Source organism: Gambusia affinis, linkage group LG01 (assembly GCF_019740435.1).
Source record: "Gambusia affinis linkage group LG01, SWU_Gaff_1.0, whole genome shotgun sequence".
Classification (NCBI taxonomy): Eukaryota; Metazoa; Chordata; class Actinopteri; order Cyprinodontiformes; family Poeciliidae; genus Gambusia; species Gambusia affinis.
Window position 1 is genome coordinate 17,522,207 of NC_057868.1, and position 20,052 is coordinate 17,542,258.

At 37.6% G+C, this 20,052-nt stretch overlaps 2 protein-coding genes across 2 annotated transcripts in view; both read right to left on the reverse strand.

Moving 5' to 3' along the window:
* Nucleotides 1-1,134: 1,134 nt before the first annotated feature.
* On the reverse strand, nt 1,135-6,320 carry dpm1 (dolichyl-phosphate mannosyltransferase subunit 1, catalytic). Its single transcript, XM_044121309.1, has 9 exons — nt 6,124-6,320; nt 4,981-5,080; nt 4,732-4,765; nt 4,577-4,653; nt 4,385-4,410; nt 3,111-3,206; nt 2,731-2,799; nt 2,483-2,597; nt 1,135-1,487 (listed from the first exon to the last, which is right to left on the reverse strand). Exons 1-9 carry the CDS (start codon nt 6,270-6,272, stop codon nt 1,383-1,385), a joined length of 771 nt encoding a protein of 256 aa, XP_043977244.1. The 5' UTR covers nt 6,273-6,320; the 3' UTR covers nt 1,135-1,382.
* A 252-nt stretch (nt 6,321-6,572) lies between these two features.
* Nucleotides 6,573-20,052, reverse strand: part of LOC122840438 (collagen alpha-1(XIV) chain) — a 30,707-nt gene continuing 17,227 nt past the window's right edge. Inside the window, exons 16-37 of the mRNA XM_044132878.1 lie at nt 19,094-19,220; nt 18,873-19,012; nt 18,527-18,659; nt 17,000-17,145; nt 16,736-16,865; nt 15,733-15,879; nt 14,450-14,506; nt 13,648-13,686; nt 13,400-13,538; nt 12,924-13,066; nt 11,406-11,437; nt 10,612-10,689; nt 10,318-10,404; nt 10,140-10,193; nt 9,067-9,162; nt 8,910-8,963; nt 8,698-8,751; nt 8,073-8,139; nt 7,774-7,962; nt 7,621-7,698; nt 7,358-7,519; nt 6,573-7,177 (exon numbers count right to left, since the gene is read on the reverse strand). Of these exons, the coding sequence (XP_043988813.1) occupies nt 7,149-7,177; nt 7,358-7,519; nt 7,621-7,698; nt 7,774-7,962; nt 8,073-8,139; nt 8,698-8,751; nt 8,910-8,963; nt 9,067-9,162; nt 10,140-10,193; nt 10,318-10,404; nt 10,612-10,689; nt 11,406-11,437; nt 12,924-13,066; nt 13,400-13,538; nt 13,648-13,686; nt 14,450-14,506; nt 15,733-15,879; nt 16,736-16,865; nt 17,000-17,145; nt 18,527-18,659; nt 18,873-19,012; nt 19,094-19,220 (2,181 nt within the window). The 3' untranslated portion in view covers nt 6,573-7,148. The remainder of the gene's footprint in view (nt 7,178-7,357; nt 7,520-7,620; nt 7,699-7,773; nt 7,963-8,072; nt 8,140-8,697; nt 8,752-8,909; nt 8,964-9,066; nt 9,163-10,139; nt 10,194-10,317; nt 10,405-10,611; nt 10,690-11,405; nt 11,438-12,923; nt 13,067-13,399; nt 13,539-13,647; nt 13,687-14,449; nt 14,507-15,732; nt 15,880-16,735; nt 16,866-16,999; nt 17,146-18,526; nt 18,660-18,872; nt 19,013-19,093; nt 19,221-20,052) is intronic.

Below are 20,052 nucleotides of genomic sequence, written 5' to 3' on the forward strand. Positions count from 1 at the left end.
CCTGAACTCTCCGACAGCGGGCGTCCTTCTATGTTCTCCTCCCTGCGGAGAGTCGGATGGACACAGAGCCTCAGCACGTAGGTCGAGGTCTGGCCAACACTAGATGGCGCTGAAGATTCCGTTGCTTCCTCGGTAGAAACTGGTACTACTAGTTACTTGAACTGAACTTAATTGATGGGAACCAGTGGTCCTGTGTCTTTTGTTTGGGTTGACGTCAGCCATATTGTTTTCATCTTATATTTTTATGTGTGCCTTAAACATGCGCAACCTGATATATTTCTTGTGTGTACATGCCACATGATTCTGTACCATTGTTCAAAAATGTTTTCTAATAAAGAAAAGCCAGCCATTAGAAGGCAGATATACTGTATATGGAATATATGGATGATGGAATGGCATCATTCATCCAAAGGGATGAATAGACAGGATTAATGTATGGGAGAATAGATGGATGGAAAAACTATTATGAATGTAAAGTTGGATTAATGAATGGAAAATTAGGAAGCAAATGTAAGTACATTTAAAAAAAACAAAAAAAGTTTAATTTAGAGTAAAACTTCTATATTCAGAAAGTTCTGCTCATATTACATAGATTCATAGGGTGAAAGATTCCAAACCTTTAGTTCTTCTAAGTTAGATGATTATGCACACAGATAATGAAAACCCAAAATGCTATCTCAGACAATTGGATTGCAACATGAGGTCTATAAAAGACGGATATTTTAAACAGAAACATAAGGATTCTGAAAAATATGTTCATTTTTATCCACTCAGTTCTTGATTCTTTGACCCTTTTGCAGGAATTACTGCGTCAATGAGGCGTGAGGTAGAGGCTGCCAGCCTGTGGATTATTTCTTCAGGCGTAATGGAAGCCCAGGTTCCTCAGATAACTGTCTTTAGGTCATCTGCAGTGTTGATTCTGGTTCATCTTGACAACACTTCATGGAGGCTGTGAACAACCAGCTTGTGGTGAATGTCCATGCCTGTCTTCCCAATGACGGTGTATCCAACTGACCCCTGAGTCAGAGACCGTTTAGAGGCTCAGGTGTTTTGAGTAAAACCCAAGAGCTTTGCATCATGACATCATTAAATGTTAAAAAAAAACAACAACAAAATACTCGCATAACAAACCAGTGGCAGGAATACAAACTGTTTATTACATACAAACAAATCTGGGTTGGGTTCACATTCAGTGATGGGAGCGATGAGGCACCAAATCAGACTTGAGAGAGACAATGGGAATGTAAAGCTTCCTCTTCCCTCAGTGTTGCTTTTGTGTTTAATGCCTAGCATGGACAGACATCTGCTTTCTGGTCCGACGAAACGCCACGTTCTGACCGCTGGAACATTGAAGAAAACGCCAAGTGCAAGCGGGTCGCCGATCACGTCGTGGCGAAAAGCGTGAGCAGTCCCTTCACAAACGAAACAATCTCATTACCTCCGAGTTTGGACTCCCCGTAAACCCGGTCCACAAAGGAGATGGGCACCTTTGTTTTGGAAAGAGACAGGGACATTTGGTTAGAGGACATAGAAGGGAAGAGAATTATTTAGGTCAAATCAAAATAGAACTGCTTTTAATAGTTGAGAAAACTTTTGTAAAATGTTCACTGTATTATTTAGATGAGACTGAGTCACTGTTGGTCCCTCTTTATCGGATTACGAAATAGTGATGATCATGGAAGCGTTTTCAAAGCTGCATCAATCTGATGGGAGCTAAATTCTAACTAATTCTTAGTTAATGTCAAACCAAAGTGCTTTTTAACCTAGAAAACTAAATTAAATCAAATCAAATCCTGCTGAAGACAAGTTTCTGGGTAGAATATGTCTGATATTAAGATCCAATATTAATATCTGCATCCATAGAAATATTGATAAAAATTCTAGATGGAATATCAGTGACAATGGGCCCGATCCATATGTTCGGATCTCTTCAATCTAATTCTACGCTTTAGGTTTTGAGTGACGTCATGCTTTATTATTTATAGTGCATCATATTTAGAATTCCTAAATGTACTTCCTGAATCATTTGAAAGGTTTGTTGCAGTTTTTTTTTTTTTAAATGTTTCTCCAAGGTGGTCAACCTATTGCTTTTGTGACTTTCAGTTTCTTTATCATTTATTTTACATTGGCTCCTCATTGGGCTGACATGAACAAATTACAGTTGTGTTGTTTTTACATGTTTGTTTTTACATTAGCTCGTGACACTAATGGTGTATGTAAGCGTGCTGTACTGATGCAGAGTTATCAAATCAATTTTCAATTGAGCACATTTAAGTCCGTTTAAAAACAAACAAACAAACAAACAAGCAAACAAAAAAACGGTAAAGTTTTAAGTTAATTCAGCTGTTTTTCTGTATCGGATCGGCTGCTGCTGAACCTCAGATATCTGTTGTAGGAACCAAATATTTTCAGCTGGCTCTCTAAATACAGAAAGAAAAAACATTTTAAACGGAGCTGAGTAAAACTCTAAAGGCTGGATCACCTCTCCCACTGTGTAGTTAAGCTGCCTGGCTCGGACGATCATCTCCATCTGAAAAACGTAGCCTTTGGACACACAGCGCTCAACCAGACTCTCCAACACTTTCTTCTTGTATAACCTGAAGCAGGAAAAAAAAATTATTCAAAATGAACAAGAAACACTCAAATTTCTTCTTCATTGCAAACGAAGAAGAAAGACGATATCTGTTGTCTCTTACTTAAGCTTAGAGGACAACTTCCCGCTCCACCCACCTGAAGCTTCCTGTGAGGTCTGAAGCGCCGGGTCTCAACAGCACCTGGGTCAAAAAGTTGGCTCCCCGGCTGAAAGCGGGAGAAATAAACAAGAAAGCTTACAAATAAATCACTCAATTTCGGCTTCCTGCCAAAATAGGAGGGTGTAAACTTGAGAAAACAAAACAAAACAAGAAATTCACTATATATCAGCAATAATGTCGGTATCAGCCGATGTTAGTCATTTTTTTTAACATGTCGATCCAATAAGAAAAACTGGGCCGATATTAACAAAAGGTAGAACTAATATTGGTACTAGGTTATCAGCCATTTTAATATTGGCCCAAATCTTTATATCGGTGCAGTTGTAGAAGAAAACAAACTGTGCAGAGCAGAGTCACCTGATGAGCTTCCTGCGCAGGTCCCAGCCGTACACACCTCCACTGCCTTGGTATCGAGTGCCGGACACAAGATCATAATCACCCTCCTTCTGTTTTCTGAATAAAATAATAAGAATAATGAAAAATCAAACTGGCAGACTCTAGAAAAATATAACATCTTGCTGTCGATCAGAAAACATCTATATAACCTACGGCAGGAACCAGAAGTTTACATACACTGCATAAAAAGAACAGGAGCAGACATTAAATCAGACCAAACATTTCCTGCTTCCGGTGAGTTTCTTTTTGCTAAATGTCAGGATGACGAGATGGGGAATGTTTCCTTCAACTCAGATGTTGACCTACCCTTCCTTGATATTTGCTGGAATTCCGATCCATTCTTCCTGACAGAACTGATGCCTCACTCACACATATTTTCAGCCGGGTCCATAAATTCTCTACACAGCTGAGATTAGCACTTTGTGGTGGTTTTGTCTTTGAACCAAGCTTGTTGTCGCATTTGGGCTTAAGTTTTAGCTTCCTGGTTGATGTTCTGAGAAGTTGCTATGTTTCCACATATTGTCCCTTCCTGACAATGTGATCTATGTTGTGAAGAGCAGATTTTAGTTTCACCTGTGACGCAAAAATGAAGGTTTTTGTCCCCCGATTGGTGGGTAACTTTGATCCGTTTTTTGTTTTTTTTCTTTCTTTCCTTAGAGTACCAGCTTCTTCCTTGCAGAGTGACCTTTTCACTCATGTTGCTCTTCGTTTCATGGCTGATAATGACGCTCAACCAGCATCTTCAACAGGTGCTTTGCTTTTGGTCTGGGGTTAATGTGCAGATTTTCCCCCTTCCCATGCATCTGAAACTTGTACTAGACCAATTCTCCTCCTGACATCTTGGTATTCGTTTTTCATCTATGTCAAACGGCAAAGCAGCGTGTTTGAGTTGTACCTTAAAATTATGCCCGGGTCTAACGTGTTCATTTCGGCCAATTAATTACACAGATTTTAAAGCTTAATTTTTCCCCCCCTATACTTGCATTTGCACATTTCTGTGCAGATGACTGCCTCCAAACTCCTGACTTTAGAGGACAATAACAACAACAACAACAATAATGATTCTCATTTACCAATTGGAAATAGTTAAACTTCCAGAAAACAGAACAAATTCTGTCTGAATTTAATTAATGCCTTTTTATACAGTGTATTTGAACTTCTGTATATTCTATTACTAATAAATCCACCCTTTACAATACTCTTTATAAAAACCTAAGTGTTTCAGATATACTTACTTGATAAACTGTGGGATAAACTTGGGCTGAAAGCAAAAGCAACAGTCATGAATATATGAAGTTGAACATAACATAACAATAATTTTTTAAGAGGTTTTAGAAAGTAAGAGTAAAAAAAAAAAAAAAGCTCCCAAACACAAAGCAATCGTGACACTTTGAGGCCATGAAACATGCCAAACATTTTCCACTCACATGGTGGGAGAGATCTGCATCCATTATAACGATGAAGTTCCCAGTAGCATGCTTCATGCCATGAATGTAGGCCGTGCCTTTAAAAAGCAGACAGACAGGACGGCGTCATTAAATGATCAAGTTGAGAGAGTCGATGCAGCACGTTGACAGCTTACCGAGGCCTAGTTTTGTCGCTCTCGGTCGCAGAAGCTGGAAAACAACGAGATTTATTAATTATCTCTAATTGTTAACAGCTATGAATCACCTTTAATACACATTTTTGTAGCACTGAGTTAAAGTTATTCATTTACACCAGCAACAAAGAATAACCGCATTAATCGCAATCAGAACATGATTTGAATTTTCATGCCAATTTATAAATCCTCAGATTAGCATGTATACATTACTTATGCATCTTAGCTTACTATTTTGTCATCTCCATAAATTTTCTGCAGCTGTTTTGCCACCTCCAGTGTCCCATCTGGGCTTCCGTCGTCAATGACAATGATCTCATAATCATATCCACTGCAAGATGAACAAATGAAAAGATGCACATCATTAGTTAGAGCAGTTGTACACGTGACCCTGAGCACAACTAGTTCAGGCAAAGAAACTTACAAAAGTAAAATTAAGCTGGTAATTATTTATAACCTACCCCAGGCAAAATTAGGTCTGAGATTATTTGTCAGTCAACTACAAAGTTCCCGTCTGATAGAAAATGAGAGCAGCTTTCCATTAATTGCTCTGTTTGCTGAATAACAGGTCAACGTCTTATAATCTCAATTATTTTTCTCCTATTATACTGATGAAAACTAAAACCTTGCATCATTCTGAGTCTGTGAGGATCAGGGGGTCACCAACACTTCTCGATAAAGACAGTATGGTGGTTTTGAAGCAAACAGAAGATTATAGACTTTAAAGATTATGAAACAGGAATGCATCAGAAAAATGTTCCCTAGACTTTATTAGCTTCTTTTTTACATATATATGAATTATAGGAATAAATGATGGCCTCATTTTCTGTTGGATTCAATAGTGTTGTCTCTCAATTCCAAGGAATCTTTCTATTTTACGTGTTTACAGACTTAAGAGTTAAATGGAAAAAAGAGAATATATCAAAACTGGACATGACAGGTGAGCGCTCAAAGAAAAACAATCGGAAAACTGAAAAAGAAATATAAAAAAATCTGACTCAACGAGGAAGACCGTTACCAGTTCATTTTTACCAAACCAAAACTACACTGTAATTCGTGTTTAAACGTACATAAATTACAAAATCGCTGATATTTTGTAAATGAAAACACCTCATTGTAGAACCGTGCAGGCATTTAACACAAAAGACACAGTGAAGTCGCTCTTTTTGAACATACCCAAAAAATAAACACTGTAAAAGTTTTCACATCACAAACTGCTTTAAGCGAGTTTTAATAACTCAGATAATCCATAGTTCATATTCCACCTCTATTTCAGCCCTGACCCACTTGTTAACTCGGGTTAAGTGACAGCTCAGCGCTGGCAGCAGCAGCAGTTAGCAGTAGCCGAGCAGATTAGGAGTACCACCAACTCACCTTTCCCCGAAATATTTCACCAAGAGCCACACGATCAGAGGAAGGTTCTCTCTCTCGTTGTATGTCGGTAACAGGACGGAGTACTTGTCTCCGTTCGCTCTGTTTGCCTGCAAAGACTTTCTACTCGCCATGTTGACGTGACCAGACATGAAAACGGACGTGACAATAGAGTAATCCTTCTGCGCAGGCGCAAAACTACAAACTGCCACCTAGCTTCCTGTTTGTGGACTTCAAAATAAATTTAGATAGATAGATAGATAGTTGGTTAGTTTCCGGTTGTACATTTCAAAGTAAGCAACAGTAGAAACAAATTCCCGAATAACTTTTTCCTACCTGGATCTTGCTTGAGAAGTTCAGTGGTAGAAATTCACACCAACAATCCAATCTATGCGGCATATATCTAATGCCATTTTTATCTGAACATAATACCTTTTGACAATAATTCAAAGATTTTATTTAATATTTAAACACTTTTGTTCTCTCAATCATATAATTTGCCAAACGTAAGACATCAGAAAATGTAAACAGGGGCTTCCAGGTGAAATTCAGAACACAAAATTTACATGAATTAAAAAAAGATGCAGCAAATACTACAAAACATATACACATTATCATACATATCTAAATGCAGTCTCAGTATTATTTATATATAGTGTAAAAAAAAGAACCTTTCATACCACAAAATATGGATTTTAAATTATCTTAGAGGCAACAAGGCTTACAATGAAAACAAAAAATAATTTCAAAGACTTAACTTGGTACTTTAGGCAGTGCATGAATACATAAAAACATAAAGAAAAGCTTTCAGTGCTAAACTGTATAATATGGCACTCAAGTGATCCAACTGAGATTTCTTTATTATAGACAGTTATTCTGGTTTATACTGGAAAGCTCTCTGATTCATCTTAGGTTCATTTCTCTGGAGATTTCAAACAGAATGGAGACTGGAACAGGGTGGCTGGTAAACACACTTCTGCTCAGCTCCAAGGAGAGTCATTTCATTGGTGACTGCTTGCTTTCTCCTCTCAGGGTTGGTAGCCGTAATAAGGATCTTCTGGATGAAGAAAGTACAAAGAAGGAGAAAATGTTGAACAAAATACTCAATTAGAAATTAGACAGAGCTAAAAACCAATCTGATCCTGCTCCAGGATAGTTTGGCTCAAACAGACCAGAGCTCTCACAAATGTCATTTCCCAGGCTTAGCTTCATCATTCTGCCACTCTTAGCAGCTAACCTGTTTGTTGGGGAACATTTTGACAGCCTCCACTGCTGTCACACATGCCCCGTGGCCCAATCTCTCCTGGCTGACCCGAAGGCCCAGTGGTCCCTGGTGGCCCTGGTTTGCCATCATTTCCTTTTGGACCTGGAACCCCTGGCTTGGACTCCCCTGGAGGACCTGAACACACAAAATGCACAACCGTCACATGACCTAATCACACCTGGTGGTGTGTTAGACAGTGGAGTAATAAATGGAACAAACAGGTCAAGGAGAGGTACCTGCAAACCCTTTAATCCCCGAGGGTCCCTGGACATTATTCCCCAAACTTCCTTTTTCTCCAGGGATTCCTCTCCGACCTGCAGAGAAAAACGAAGCAATTGAACTGAATGTTTTGATGGCTCTGATGATACATCTAATAGATCAAACCTTACCTTGCTCTCCTGGATACCCAGGCCTCCCAGGTTTCCCTCTTGAGCCAACATTCCCCTGGTTGCCCCTGGCACCAGGTGGGCCCCTGGACCCTGGTATACCGGGCTCGCCTGGGGGACCCACCGGCTCCTCAATCGGAACGGGCTTTCGACTAATCTCATTGATGTACATATCAAGCTTCAATACCTCCTCTGAAAAAAAAAAAAGATATCAAAGCATGTTGCAGACATATGTTATGTTGCAATGACTTAGAAAACACAAACAACTCATATGTGTTGGTTTTATCACTCCTGGTACTTACTGTGAACTAGTTGTTCACAAGCCTGTGTCACTAGTTGATAGATCATGGCCACAGACTGTGGTTCCCCCTGAAAAATATCATTAGGCAGTTAGCTTGAAGAAATCAACCAACCAACAAATCAATCAATCAAAACGTAATTGAAAATCTTATACTGCGACATTTTACTCTGCAATAGCAGAAATGCTTTCACCCATAAAACTCTGGAATGCTGTACACATGTATATGAAAACACTGAGTGGTGTATTGAAATATTTATTGAAAGCTCGGGAAGTTCATTTTCTCCTGAGTTAGGAATTTGAACTTTTAAGCTACTGTTGCCACACAGCACCATTCAGACTTGAAACAGAAACTTTCTGTCAAACAGAGACTGCCTTCCAGACAGATAAACTTGAAGCTGAGAAGAAAGAGAACTAGGTGAGCAAATTTTATTTAACATCACAAACAGAAATGATCATTTCATCTTGATTTGCCAGCCTAGGCTGTTAGAAACATTCCCTATTCTTAGAACCTGGGCACCCATGTATCCAATACCTGATACCCTGGAAAACAGAAAGCCAGAAAGGAGGACTGAAAGATCTCTGCTGGTAGAGGACCTGTTACCTTTCTCTGGGATCAAGCAGCTCACCCTGGGGCCTGGGATCCCCTCTTCTCCCTTTGGACCTGGAGGTCCAGGTAAACCCTACAGGAGAAACAGACAAGAAGGTTGAATAGGGAACTTTAAGTGTGTTATGTTATTGATTCTTTATAGCATTTGTGAACACTATGAATGAAGACATTATTGTTATGTGACAGCTAAAGAATGAAGAAACAGATTACCATCATTTAATTTCAACTCACCTGGACTCCTGGTCTGCCAGGATCTCCTTTTTCCCCCCTCGCTCCTGGTGGACCCTGATCAAGAAAAATAGTTAAAAACACAGGAATATGATCTTTTTGCATATATATGTCTCTATAAATCACATTCTAAGAGAAAAAATGTCAAGCTAGGACTCACAATTTTGCCTTGTACTGTTATGCCTCGGGGGCCAATGCTGCCCAGAGGTCCAAGACCCCCCTCAAATCCAGCCTTACCTGGGGGGCCCACCTCTCCCTGACAGAGGAAGCATAACAAAATTTTCATGTATGAGTTTAGATTTTTCTTTTTTTTTCTCCAAAAAATCAAGTCGTCATTCATCGGAACAAGTCATATCAGAGCAGAGAGCAAGCACTCTGATGTTAGCATATCAGCTAATAACAAACTGTAAGCTGTTTGAATGTAAAAACAGATAATAAAGCTATATTTCAGACAATGTGTTATTTTTTTAAAGGTTTTGTTGGCTCTAGTAGCCTTTACTTGAAAGTAGTTCGACAGCAAAGAAGGTAATGAGAAAGGGGGAAGACATGCAGTAAATGTCACCAGGTCAGGAATCGAACCTGCGACCACTGTCACGAGAACTAAGGCCTCAATACGTGGGTTGTACTTTGCTCCTGTTCCACCACAGCACCACTTCAGACGATGTGTTGTGACAACATCACAGAAACTGTCTAAACAGAGTTACTGCCTTTCTGGAGCAGCACACTGAAGCTGACTTGCAGAAACTCTGATTTGGACAAAATGTCTGCTGGCAACAAGAATAACAAATCAGAAAGAGTGGAGTGCCTAGAATGGTGAGTGAGATAATTCGGGACATAATTGTGATACTCGTGTATAGCGGTTCTGATTAAAGAACATATTTCAGTATAATTACATGGTAATGATGCTCATTCTCAAATTACTTTGATCACTATTAGCTCAGCGTCAGACTGGACAAGAGAACCTCATTGGGACATCACCATTATTGTCAGTAACTCATATGGAAATTCGAGTTAAAGACTTGAAGTTCATTTTCTCCACAGTTAGAGAATTTGAAGGGCTTTTCGTACTGTTGCCACACTAATGCGTCCATAAAACTTCACTCACTAAGAAACGTTTCTGGTCACCAGAGGACTATTGTCCAGTAGCAGATAAACTTGAAGAGAGGAAGAAAGAGAACTAGTTGCTAAAACCACTGCATATTTTAAATGTTGAGAATGATCATTTCATCTTACCTTTGAGCCCTGTTCTCCCTTATCACCTTTTTCCCCTCGAGGACCTGGTTTCCCCTGTGAAAACAATATACATAAATAGAGCATTAGCATTTTAATAATCCTTGGAAATATGCCTTGGTGCTTATTATATCACAAAATATTACAGAGAAATTTAAAAAATATGCATGTAGAGACATACAATTGGTCCAGGAGGGCCTGGAGCTCCTTGAACGTTGGAGGAACAGGTACATGCATACGGTGGAGCAGGGCAGCTCTCCTCATCCCTCTGAGACATAGTCAGCAAAGACTTTAGGTTAACTGGTGAAGTGTGTTCCCCAAGAGGGGAAATGTGTTGTTTAAGTACAAATACCTCGCATACAGCACATAATTAATATTACAGACTGTCATCATATGGAATCCCTGCAGGCGACGAAATGAAAAAAAAAAATTAAAATAAGAAGAAAAACTGGCTAAAGAAGGCAGTACCACTGACCGCTCCAGGCAGGTCACAACAGGTGTCCATTGAAGCCCATGTGTTGTTACAGATGATGTCAAAGGACTGCAGCTGGAACTGGAGATATTAAAGAGAAAAACACCCCAAAACATTGTAAGCACCATTGTTGTATTTGAAGGATCAACTGATTTAATCTCAGAGGAAGGTTCACCAACAGGCTGTGACAGACAGGTGAACCTGCCAGAACCAAATTAAAACACAAACACTGCTAATGATGATGGCAAATTAAGGGTGCAGTTTACAGACTGATTACTGATTAAAGCCTGACCTGCTGATTCTTGCTGATACAAATTTTTTTTTTTTTTGTCTGAAAAGTTGATAAATATAACAACAAAGTTACTAAGTTGGCAAAAGTGGGATTATTTATTATAAACTTATTATTACATGCAGACTGGACCTGGTGAACAGGTCCATCAGTCAGACGGGTAAAATCAGTGGGTAAGATTAGTTTCATATTTAAGTATCGACTGATCACCAATCACCCAAAATTAAGAAAATTGGGGCCAATTCATTGGTGCAACCCTACTTTTTCTTTCTTTTTTTTGTAGAAACTGAGTTTCTGCATTTATTTGGTCATCAAGTGAAATTTATGGGAAAAAATAAATACAAAAATAGGCTTTTTTGTCTATTCAAACACGGAACATTAGCATTTGTAGCTGGAGGTACATATAGACCATTACTTCTCAGTGTGTTTGGTACACATCTGTCTCTTGTCTGTGAAATAGCTGGCTGCAAAAAGGATCCATCTGATTTGCTCCTGAATAAAAGCAAACATTTGAAAACTTCCATAGATGTTGGCTAGAAGCTGAAAAAGATGCAAAACAGTCATCTTTTTATCATTCAAAAGCTTATTGTGTTGTTCTAAAAATACATTTTTAAAAGGTTGCTGTGAGAATCAAGGTTTAAAAAAAGAGAAGAGAGACTGACTTAATTTCAAGTTGGCAATGTGGTCCGATTGACCTATAGAGTGTAGCTGAAATCCCAGTTTAAATTTGAGAACACTTAGAGCAAAGTGCTAAGTTTATAAAACAGGACAACAATTTCTTCTTTAAACTTTATACGCACGCATTTTATAGAAAAAAACATTGAAATATACAACAACTTCCATGGCACCAGGTGTACAAAATCCAGCACAAATAATGGTGAAAAACTTTAATTGGAACAAAATATTCCACAGTTTACTAATAGCAATATATTAAAGAGGCAGTATTATGTATTTTCCAATTCCAGGCATATAGTTGCATTTCATAGCACAATCAACAGGGCTGAGGGGGCCCACCGAGGCGGTTTGCACAACTGAATGGTTGCATTGGGACATTAAAGAATTTCTCAAACATAAATGAAAGAATCAAAGCAACACTCCAGGTATGTTTTTGATGAGGGAATAACATTATAACAAAATGTAAAGCTCAAAAAAGTTGATTCTACATAATACTGCCCTTTAAAAGGAGCAAAAGTGTCTGAAAATTATTTTTTTTCCCCAGTGAACCACTGCAGGCGGATAAAGATGTGATGTTCTTCGCATTGAGAGTTCACCACAACGTATTCCACCTGTGAAACAGGTGAGTGTGGGCTGACGGTGCTGGGGAGGCTCAACAAGATTGTTTTGAATGCACAACCTGGGATATGGACAGAGAATTGGCTACATATGACCAGAGCTTCAATGTGGATGAGTATCTCTCATCTGTGTTAAAATGAATTTCAGACAACGACAGTGTCATCAAGAACATCATCGTCCGGGCCAATCAGAACACACTGACCTGCACGTTTCCCTGCAGCTGATTGCAGTTCAGCACACCTGTCAATTGAAATCACCTGTGCTGAAGCAAGAAAACACCTAAAACATGCAGGGCGGTGAGCCTTAAGAACCAGGGTTCTAGAGATTCTGTACTGTGGCTTTTTGATGCACTCATGCTCTAACATACCTGAATCAAACAACTGGCTTTACCAGGCCTTTGACATACTTGATTGTATGCTGGAAAGGTAAATCAATAATTTGATTTAGCTGTATTGATGAATCTAAAAGTTGCAAGTCATTAAATTTTCAGGACATAAAAACCAACTTAAACATTAATCAAAACTACATGGCCCTGTGTGAATATCTTTGCAGCAAATTATTACACCAAGACTTTACAGTCTCTAGCTTGATTACTGCAACACAAAGACATCACTAAAATAGGACCTGCTTGACAAAGTGAAGACATCAAAATATCATTCAAGGCTGGACATGACCCCCCATCTCAACTGCTTAGAGGTGCCATTGAATGTAAAGCTGCAGAAGCATTACTCACGATCAATCACAACTCCCATCTTTGGCTGGAAGTCATTGTCAGTGAGCTGCCAGAGAGCAAAGGCCTCCTTTGGTGTATCCTGCAGCAGGCGAAAAGTGATGCTGATGGTGTGCTCTGGAGAGAAACCGGCAGGGTGAATAAACCTGAAAAAAGGGGGTGGGGAAAAGCACACTGTCATGATAGAAGAGGGAAACAATTTCTTTTTCTTGCAGTTTGATTTTGGTAAAATACAACTAGTTCCGCAAAAAACCTGAATAGGGTTGGTCACCAACACATTAAGCAGTGAATACATCAATACCAACAAGTAAAAGAAAAAAAAAATCATTGAAATATTGTATAAACACAAAAAGGAAATTACTCCATGGCCAAACAGCAGAAAACACATTCTGTATTAATTTCTGCTGAGCATAAATGCATAAAAGGAGACAAAGTAGAAAGTGTGCGTTGAACTAAAATGTGAAATCAGAAAGTCTCACTTGGTGCTCTGTGTCAGTTGCACATCTCTGTACACGGTGTAGGCAGGCACAGTGTTGAAGACAAAGGGCTCGGCTGACACTCCCTCCACTGATGAGTGAGCTTTCCGCGTCAGACCAAACGCTTCCATCATGTTAAAACCTGAACCAATAAATAAAACCACAATGCTCTGCAGAACTTTTATTGGGATGAGCTGGGTGAATTTCTCGTGTTTTTAAATGAAATGTTTTGTGAAGACAGTCAGTTTCACCTTTAACAATGCCATTCTGGATGGTGACTTCAGGACAGACTGCAACACAAGAGGGCAGAGTTGAGTCATTATAGGAAAAGGCAACTCAATGGCCCAGTGCTCAACTGGTTTAAGTCTTATATAAAGGAATATAATATATATTCTCCAGATTATAATATAATCTAGAAAAACTCATCCATGTATGACGAGGAGAAGCAGCATTCAGCTTGTGTGCTCCACAAATCTGGAACAAACTTCTAGAAAACTAGAAGAACTGAAACATTGACTTCCTTTAAATCTCGACTAACACCTGTTTAGAGTTGCTTTTGAAACGTAATCAATTATGAATTTAACGATGGCACTTGACTTAATGTAATGTTTTGATTGTTGATTCTATGATTCATGACGTTGTGTCTTTGTGTTTGTGATGTAAAGCACTTTGAAATGCTTTACATCATTTTACTTGTGCTATACAAGTAAAATTTGATTGATTGATTGATTGATTGATTTTTGACCATGTGTGGGTTAAAAAAACTCCACAATGAACTGAAACTTGTTCACCCATTTCTTGTCTTTAAAATTCCTCCAATTAAAAATTGTATATTTATTACAACTTAGTAAAAGAACAGCTTAAATAAAAAATCTTACATTGTGATATTCTCTGTGATGAGTAAACATCTGACACAACTGTAATTGTTTTATGTTTTGTCTTGCAGAAACTTTGGATTACTTCTTCTCCTATGTAAAACAATGTAAGGCTGCAAACCAAAAGAAACCCTGAGCTCCTCTAAAAGCAGAAGAAGCAACGTTTAAGGAGATTCACCTTCATTGTGTACAGGATATGTCCGGGGAGGAATGGGAATTCTGGCTGGAGCTGGAGCTGTAAAAAGACAAATCAAAAGAGCATGCAGCATTACTGGAATAACTACTTTGTAGTTTAATTTTATTGTTTTGGAGACTTTCAAAGATTTGTGTAAATTCATTTGATTAACGCATAAAAAAATCCCTTTTACTGAACAGATATTAGCTGTCGGTGGCTGTTTATATGCATAGTAAAATCTCTAGTCTTGAATCAAATTAAAATAAGACATTTAAACACAAACACAACTCATTAGTTTCCATGAATTAAAGTTAAAGTTAAATAAAAATTATTCCTACTCTTCTTAGAACGTGCAAAATTTTCTGTACCATTTTAAAAATTGCATGTAAATTGCAAATTAACTCAAGTAAGAAAAGAAAAGAAAAGTAGGAAAAGAAAAGAAATGAAAAGAAAACAAGTCTGGATTCTAAAAAGTGGATTTAAGGTTCTGGAAATAGACGCTTTGAATAATAAAAAAAAAAACCCCGCTTAGATGTGATCTAATATCTACTTTCCTCGGACACGTTATGCACACTTTCCGTTGTAATGGAAGTTGTTTTTTTTTTCCAGCTCTAATTAATTTTATCTGGTAGTGGTCAGACAGGAAAACAGGTAATGAAAGAGAAGAAGGACATGAACCTGTAACAACCACACAGAGGACAGAGGTCTCCATAAATGGGTCGTGGGATTTACCCCAGCAGCACCCAGTGTTATGTTTTATTATTAACAGTTTAATGAATAACTCTAAAAGTGACTCATGACATAATCAATATAAACCTACAAACCATTAGAAGTGTCCATTTCTAAATAAATTTATTTCTAAATATATAAATCCCTTTTCTTAAAGAGGGTTTAATCTTATTATTGATCTTTTGAGACTGATAAAGAACATGTTTTTTTTATTAATGAGATTGTTAAGATTTTCATATAATAAATTAGCCTTTTCATGTGCTGCATTTATCGCCCAACAGTTTATAAATCTTTTGCATTCCCCACAGAAGAAATGTTTTGCTTTTGCACAATATCTCAATTGCAGCCATGTTTGTTCTATTTGTCTCTCTGTAGATTCTTAATTGCATTTATATCCAGACTTTGACTGGGCCATTCTAGCAGATGGATATGCTTTGATTCAATTATAGCTTGCTGGTAGGTTGGAGTCTGTTTCAATCTACTGTTATAATGTGACAGAATGTGAAAAAGTTCAAGCTGTGTGAAAACATTTGCAAGGCCCTGCAATTACTGCACACCTGTAGGATGGAGGATTGAGACGGCAGCGCCCTCTGCAGAGCCAAGAAGCGAATGTACGCTGATACGATACAGGGTTTCAGGTTCCAGGTGGTTGAAGCAGTAGCTGTTGGTGGACTCATTCACAGTTTCCTGTTTTATTTGCTTGTCTAAACACAGAGAGAGAACCAAGAAAGATGTTCGCTCCAGCCAATGTGTTTTCATGCATGTTGAAAAACTTCTAGTCTTGAATCAAATTAAAATAAGACATCAAAACACAAACACAGATCATTAGTAGAAAATCAGATTAAACATTTTTATTAGTTTTTTTATTTATAAGTTAATGGAAATTGTCATTTTTTAATATACTCCATTTAAATAAGCCACATCTTGATTTTACTGCATATATAAATTTTTGCAAAACTTGTTTGTAAAAATGTGTTGTTCTGTGTTCACTTTTGTGTTTGAAAAATGTTTATACATTATTTTTAGTTTCCTGTTTAACAGTTTCTTTGCTTGCGGAACTGAAACTCTGCTGTGATCATAAACCTTTTGTTTTGGATCATTTTTGCAAAACAATTTGCAATAAACTCTTAATCATGCATTAGTGTGAAAAAATGCAAGGATTTGTTGATGTAAACCCAAACCCTCTACTCCTGCTGGCCACCCACTAAAGCATTTTAGTGGAATCTTAAACATACTTCCAGTGTTATGAGAGTTATTCCCAAGAATAATAGTTACAACACAGAAATAACCATTTGCAAATGTTCTTACTTTTTAGGCAATGTATGTGAAGAATAGTGAACATGTTTTAGCCTCTCATCGTTTAAAAGTGGTGCTATAATTTAGAGTTCCTCAAGCATTCTGAGGGTCTCATTTGTGTCAAAATACTAAACTGAGAAATATGGAGCAGTGACAAAATAAATAATAACAAGATCAAAAACAAAATTAACTACAGCGGAGTATTGGTATTTTGAGTTGCGTGTTTGGGTAACAGGTGATTTGACTAGGCCCAGGTTCACTTACTGGTTTTGCCTTGAGCTGAGCCGCTGCCTCCCTCTCTGTTGCGATACTCTGCAGTGACTAAGATGCTATAACGTGTATCTGGCTGCAATGACTCCAGCACCACCTGCTTATGACCACCGGGAACCAACACCTGTAGACAACAACACAGTTTTTCAGACTGCCAACACGGGCAGGAGGATTTGGAGTTTCTCTCTGACTTCTCTCTGATTAGTGATTCTTTGGAACACGGCCCAAAAAAAGCCAGAACGCTTAGAGCCCACTCACAGTTCCATCCTGGGCCTCAGCTCCGGTCAGTGGTGTGTAAGAAACCCGGTACTGGAGGACGTGAGCATTAGGAGGCACCCAGCTGACCAACATGCTAACTGCAGTTTCTTCTGACACGGATAGACTGGACGGGCCTCCGCCTGACACTGCAGCAACAAACAACTTGTTACAGGTTTTTCAGATTCTGCCCAAAAAGAGAAAAGGCTTTTTACAAACAAACTGAGTAGAAAACCTGAACATCCGTATTTTGTTTGGTAGAAAATACCCCCAAATTTTGTTTTAACCTTCATCATATCACTTGTGTTTCTATTCTTCCTCATTCCCCCCACAACATTTTATGTTTCAAATACATTAAAAAAATTTGAAATTCTTCTGTTTTTAGAAAAGCGCATCAACATAAACAAAGTTAATAAACATAAGGAATGTAGTTTTATTCAAACACTGAATAAAACTACATACAACATATTAATAATAAAACCAAAAAACATCATAAAATATAATTCTAAACAAAAAGAGTTTATAACAATCATTGTAAACATAGATATCTAATTATTTCTTGCAGTTATTTGTATCATCCCATACATAACATTTATTTACTTTTACACTCAACATTCTGTAAATGTAAATTATAACAAAAGTTCAAGTCCGACTGTTTCAACTGATATATAATGCATTTACAACAATACTGGCAGCAGAGACGGTGTTTCAATAACCACTGGAACATTTTGTGGAAGGTTTATCAGTTTATTCCTGATGCAGCCGAGTCATTCTGGTGTTATTTAAGTAAAGGACTAAAAGTTTATTATTATGAGGCCTCAAATCTTTTTCATTTGAACGATGCCATCACATGCAAACAATTACCTGAAAAAGACATGCAGCTTTTGATGTGAAGCATCTTAACATAAAAAACATATTATATGAGAAATCAAAATAATCTGCCTTTTTTAGGATACCTTGCCTATAGAAATGAAAACTTGCAAGATGTTAACTGAGAATTAAGTAGTGAAAAACAGTCTGACTAAAGGTATAGCAAATGTCAGAAACATCAAAACTATTTCTTATACAGTTGAAGTGTGTGCACTTATTTGTGCTCCTTATAAAAAGCGACACCCTAACAGCTGTGGTTCTTGTGGTGCTAGATATTCTGAAAGCAATACTCTGACTTGAGCCTATAAATTCTGAAGCAACACTGTGGTATTGGCACTCGTTTGCAATTTCAAGATCCAAATTTTTTTCTTTTCCAATTTTTATGCAAAAGTCATATTTTGTTAATATCTCACAGCCATGACTGACTGTGAAAATTCAGAATTTCAAACATCAACAATTTTCAACATTTGAAACTCATACATTTTTTATTTTATTATTCTCAAAATTTTTTTTGTTTTTGATGGAACTCATAGGTATATATTGAAAACCTTTAGAAAACCTTGAGAAATAATAAAGACATATAAAGAGAGGCAAATTGAATTAGTGGGTGGTTTACCATTTTCGCACAGTAAAGTGTGTAGATAAATATGTTGGACTTACAGGTACTGTATCGAATGGCAACAGCCTCACTCTGAGCTCCATCTCCATAAAGTGCAGACAGAGAGATCTGGTATTCTTTATCCTCTTCCACTCCCTCCAGGATCGCTCCTTCATTGTCTCCATTCACCTTCAGCTACAACACACGTGAACCCAAACACATATATATATACGTATTATATATATATATATATATATATATATATATATATATATATATATATATATATATATATATATATATATATATATATATATATATATATATATATATATATATATATATATATATGTATATAGCAACAATTTAAAGACATTTTAGAAGATTGCCTTGCCTTTCCCTCCTCACCTGCCTCAGGTCTCCTTCACTTAAAGAGATCCATTTGATGAGGTAATAGACCACATCATCTGCTGCTGCTGCCCAGCGTACCATAATTTCACTGCCTGAGAAATTAGTCACCTTGAGATCGGATGGAGAAGGCACCTTCACTGGCAGAGAGGAAAAAGGTGGTGAAGAAAACCCCAAAAAGAAGAATCAGAGACTGGATATGTGTGTGTATGTTGACTTACGTGTTGTGATGTTACTGGTGAGTGTTGCAGACAGGCCTTGCGGGTAGTGGGACTGGACTGAAACCAGGTATCGGGACAGAGATGAAAGGCTTTGCAGCACAACAGAGTTCTGGCCTTTTACCTCCATCTGGGAAAAAAAACATTTCAAACATTTTCACATGCTAAGCTATCTATGAACTAGTATAAATGTGTATTATGCTGTTATAAGGAGTCATAGACCTGTATTGAAACTTAGAAAAGTAAATATTTCAACACAAATGGAAAAAATGTCAATAATCTTACATTTCTAATGTTGAACTACAACAGAAGATTAGAGCAAATGTACCTGACATTCTATATCAAACCCACTGTTATTGTTCAGTATCGCTTTCATGATGCTTGAAAAGAAATCAGTGTCGATCAGTGAAGATGTGACATTCCTTTTATCTGCTTAGATAATGCTTTCCCACATGGAGATAGATATACATACATGCAGCTATTTGTACTGAAGTACCTTGAAAGTAATTTCCATAGTGCATGATGTTTGTTTTAACAAAAAACATTCTAAAAGCACAGAATCCTCTGTAATGTCTAACTTATTTCTTTTGTTCGGATCCCCATTTATTCTATTTCCCTGCATCTACTCTTCCACAATGGTCCACAACTCAGAACCAGGAAACCTAAGAGTGACACTCTCCATCTCAGTGTGTTGCTTCATTTAGCAATGAAGCAACACACTGGTATTGCTGCTCATATGAAGTTTCCTGATCTACTTTTTTTCTTCTGTTTCATTAAAATATTAACCCTGTACTTCTGATGTCTCAGCCTTATGTTTCTTAGTATGGACAAAGAAAGTTGCTCAATGTAAAAACAATGGATATAGACATGTATAACAGTATTCCCAATAATTCTTTATTTATCTTTAAAATCTCTTTATTGAGAGCAAAGTGGAACAGAAGACAAATTCCTTGTGGTGAACA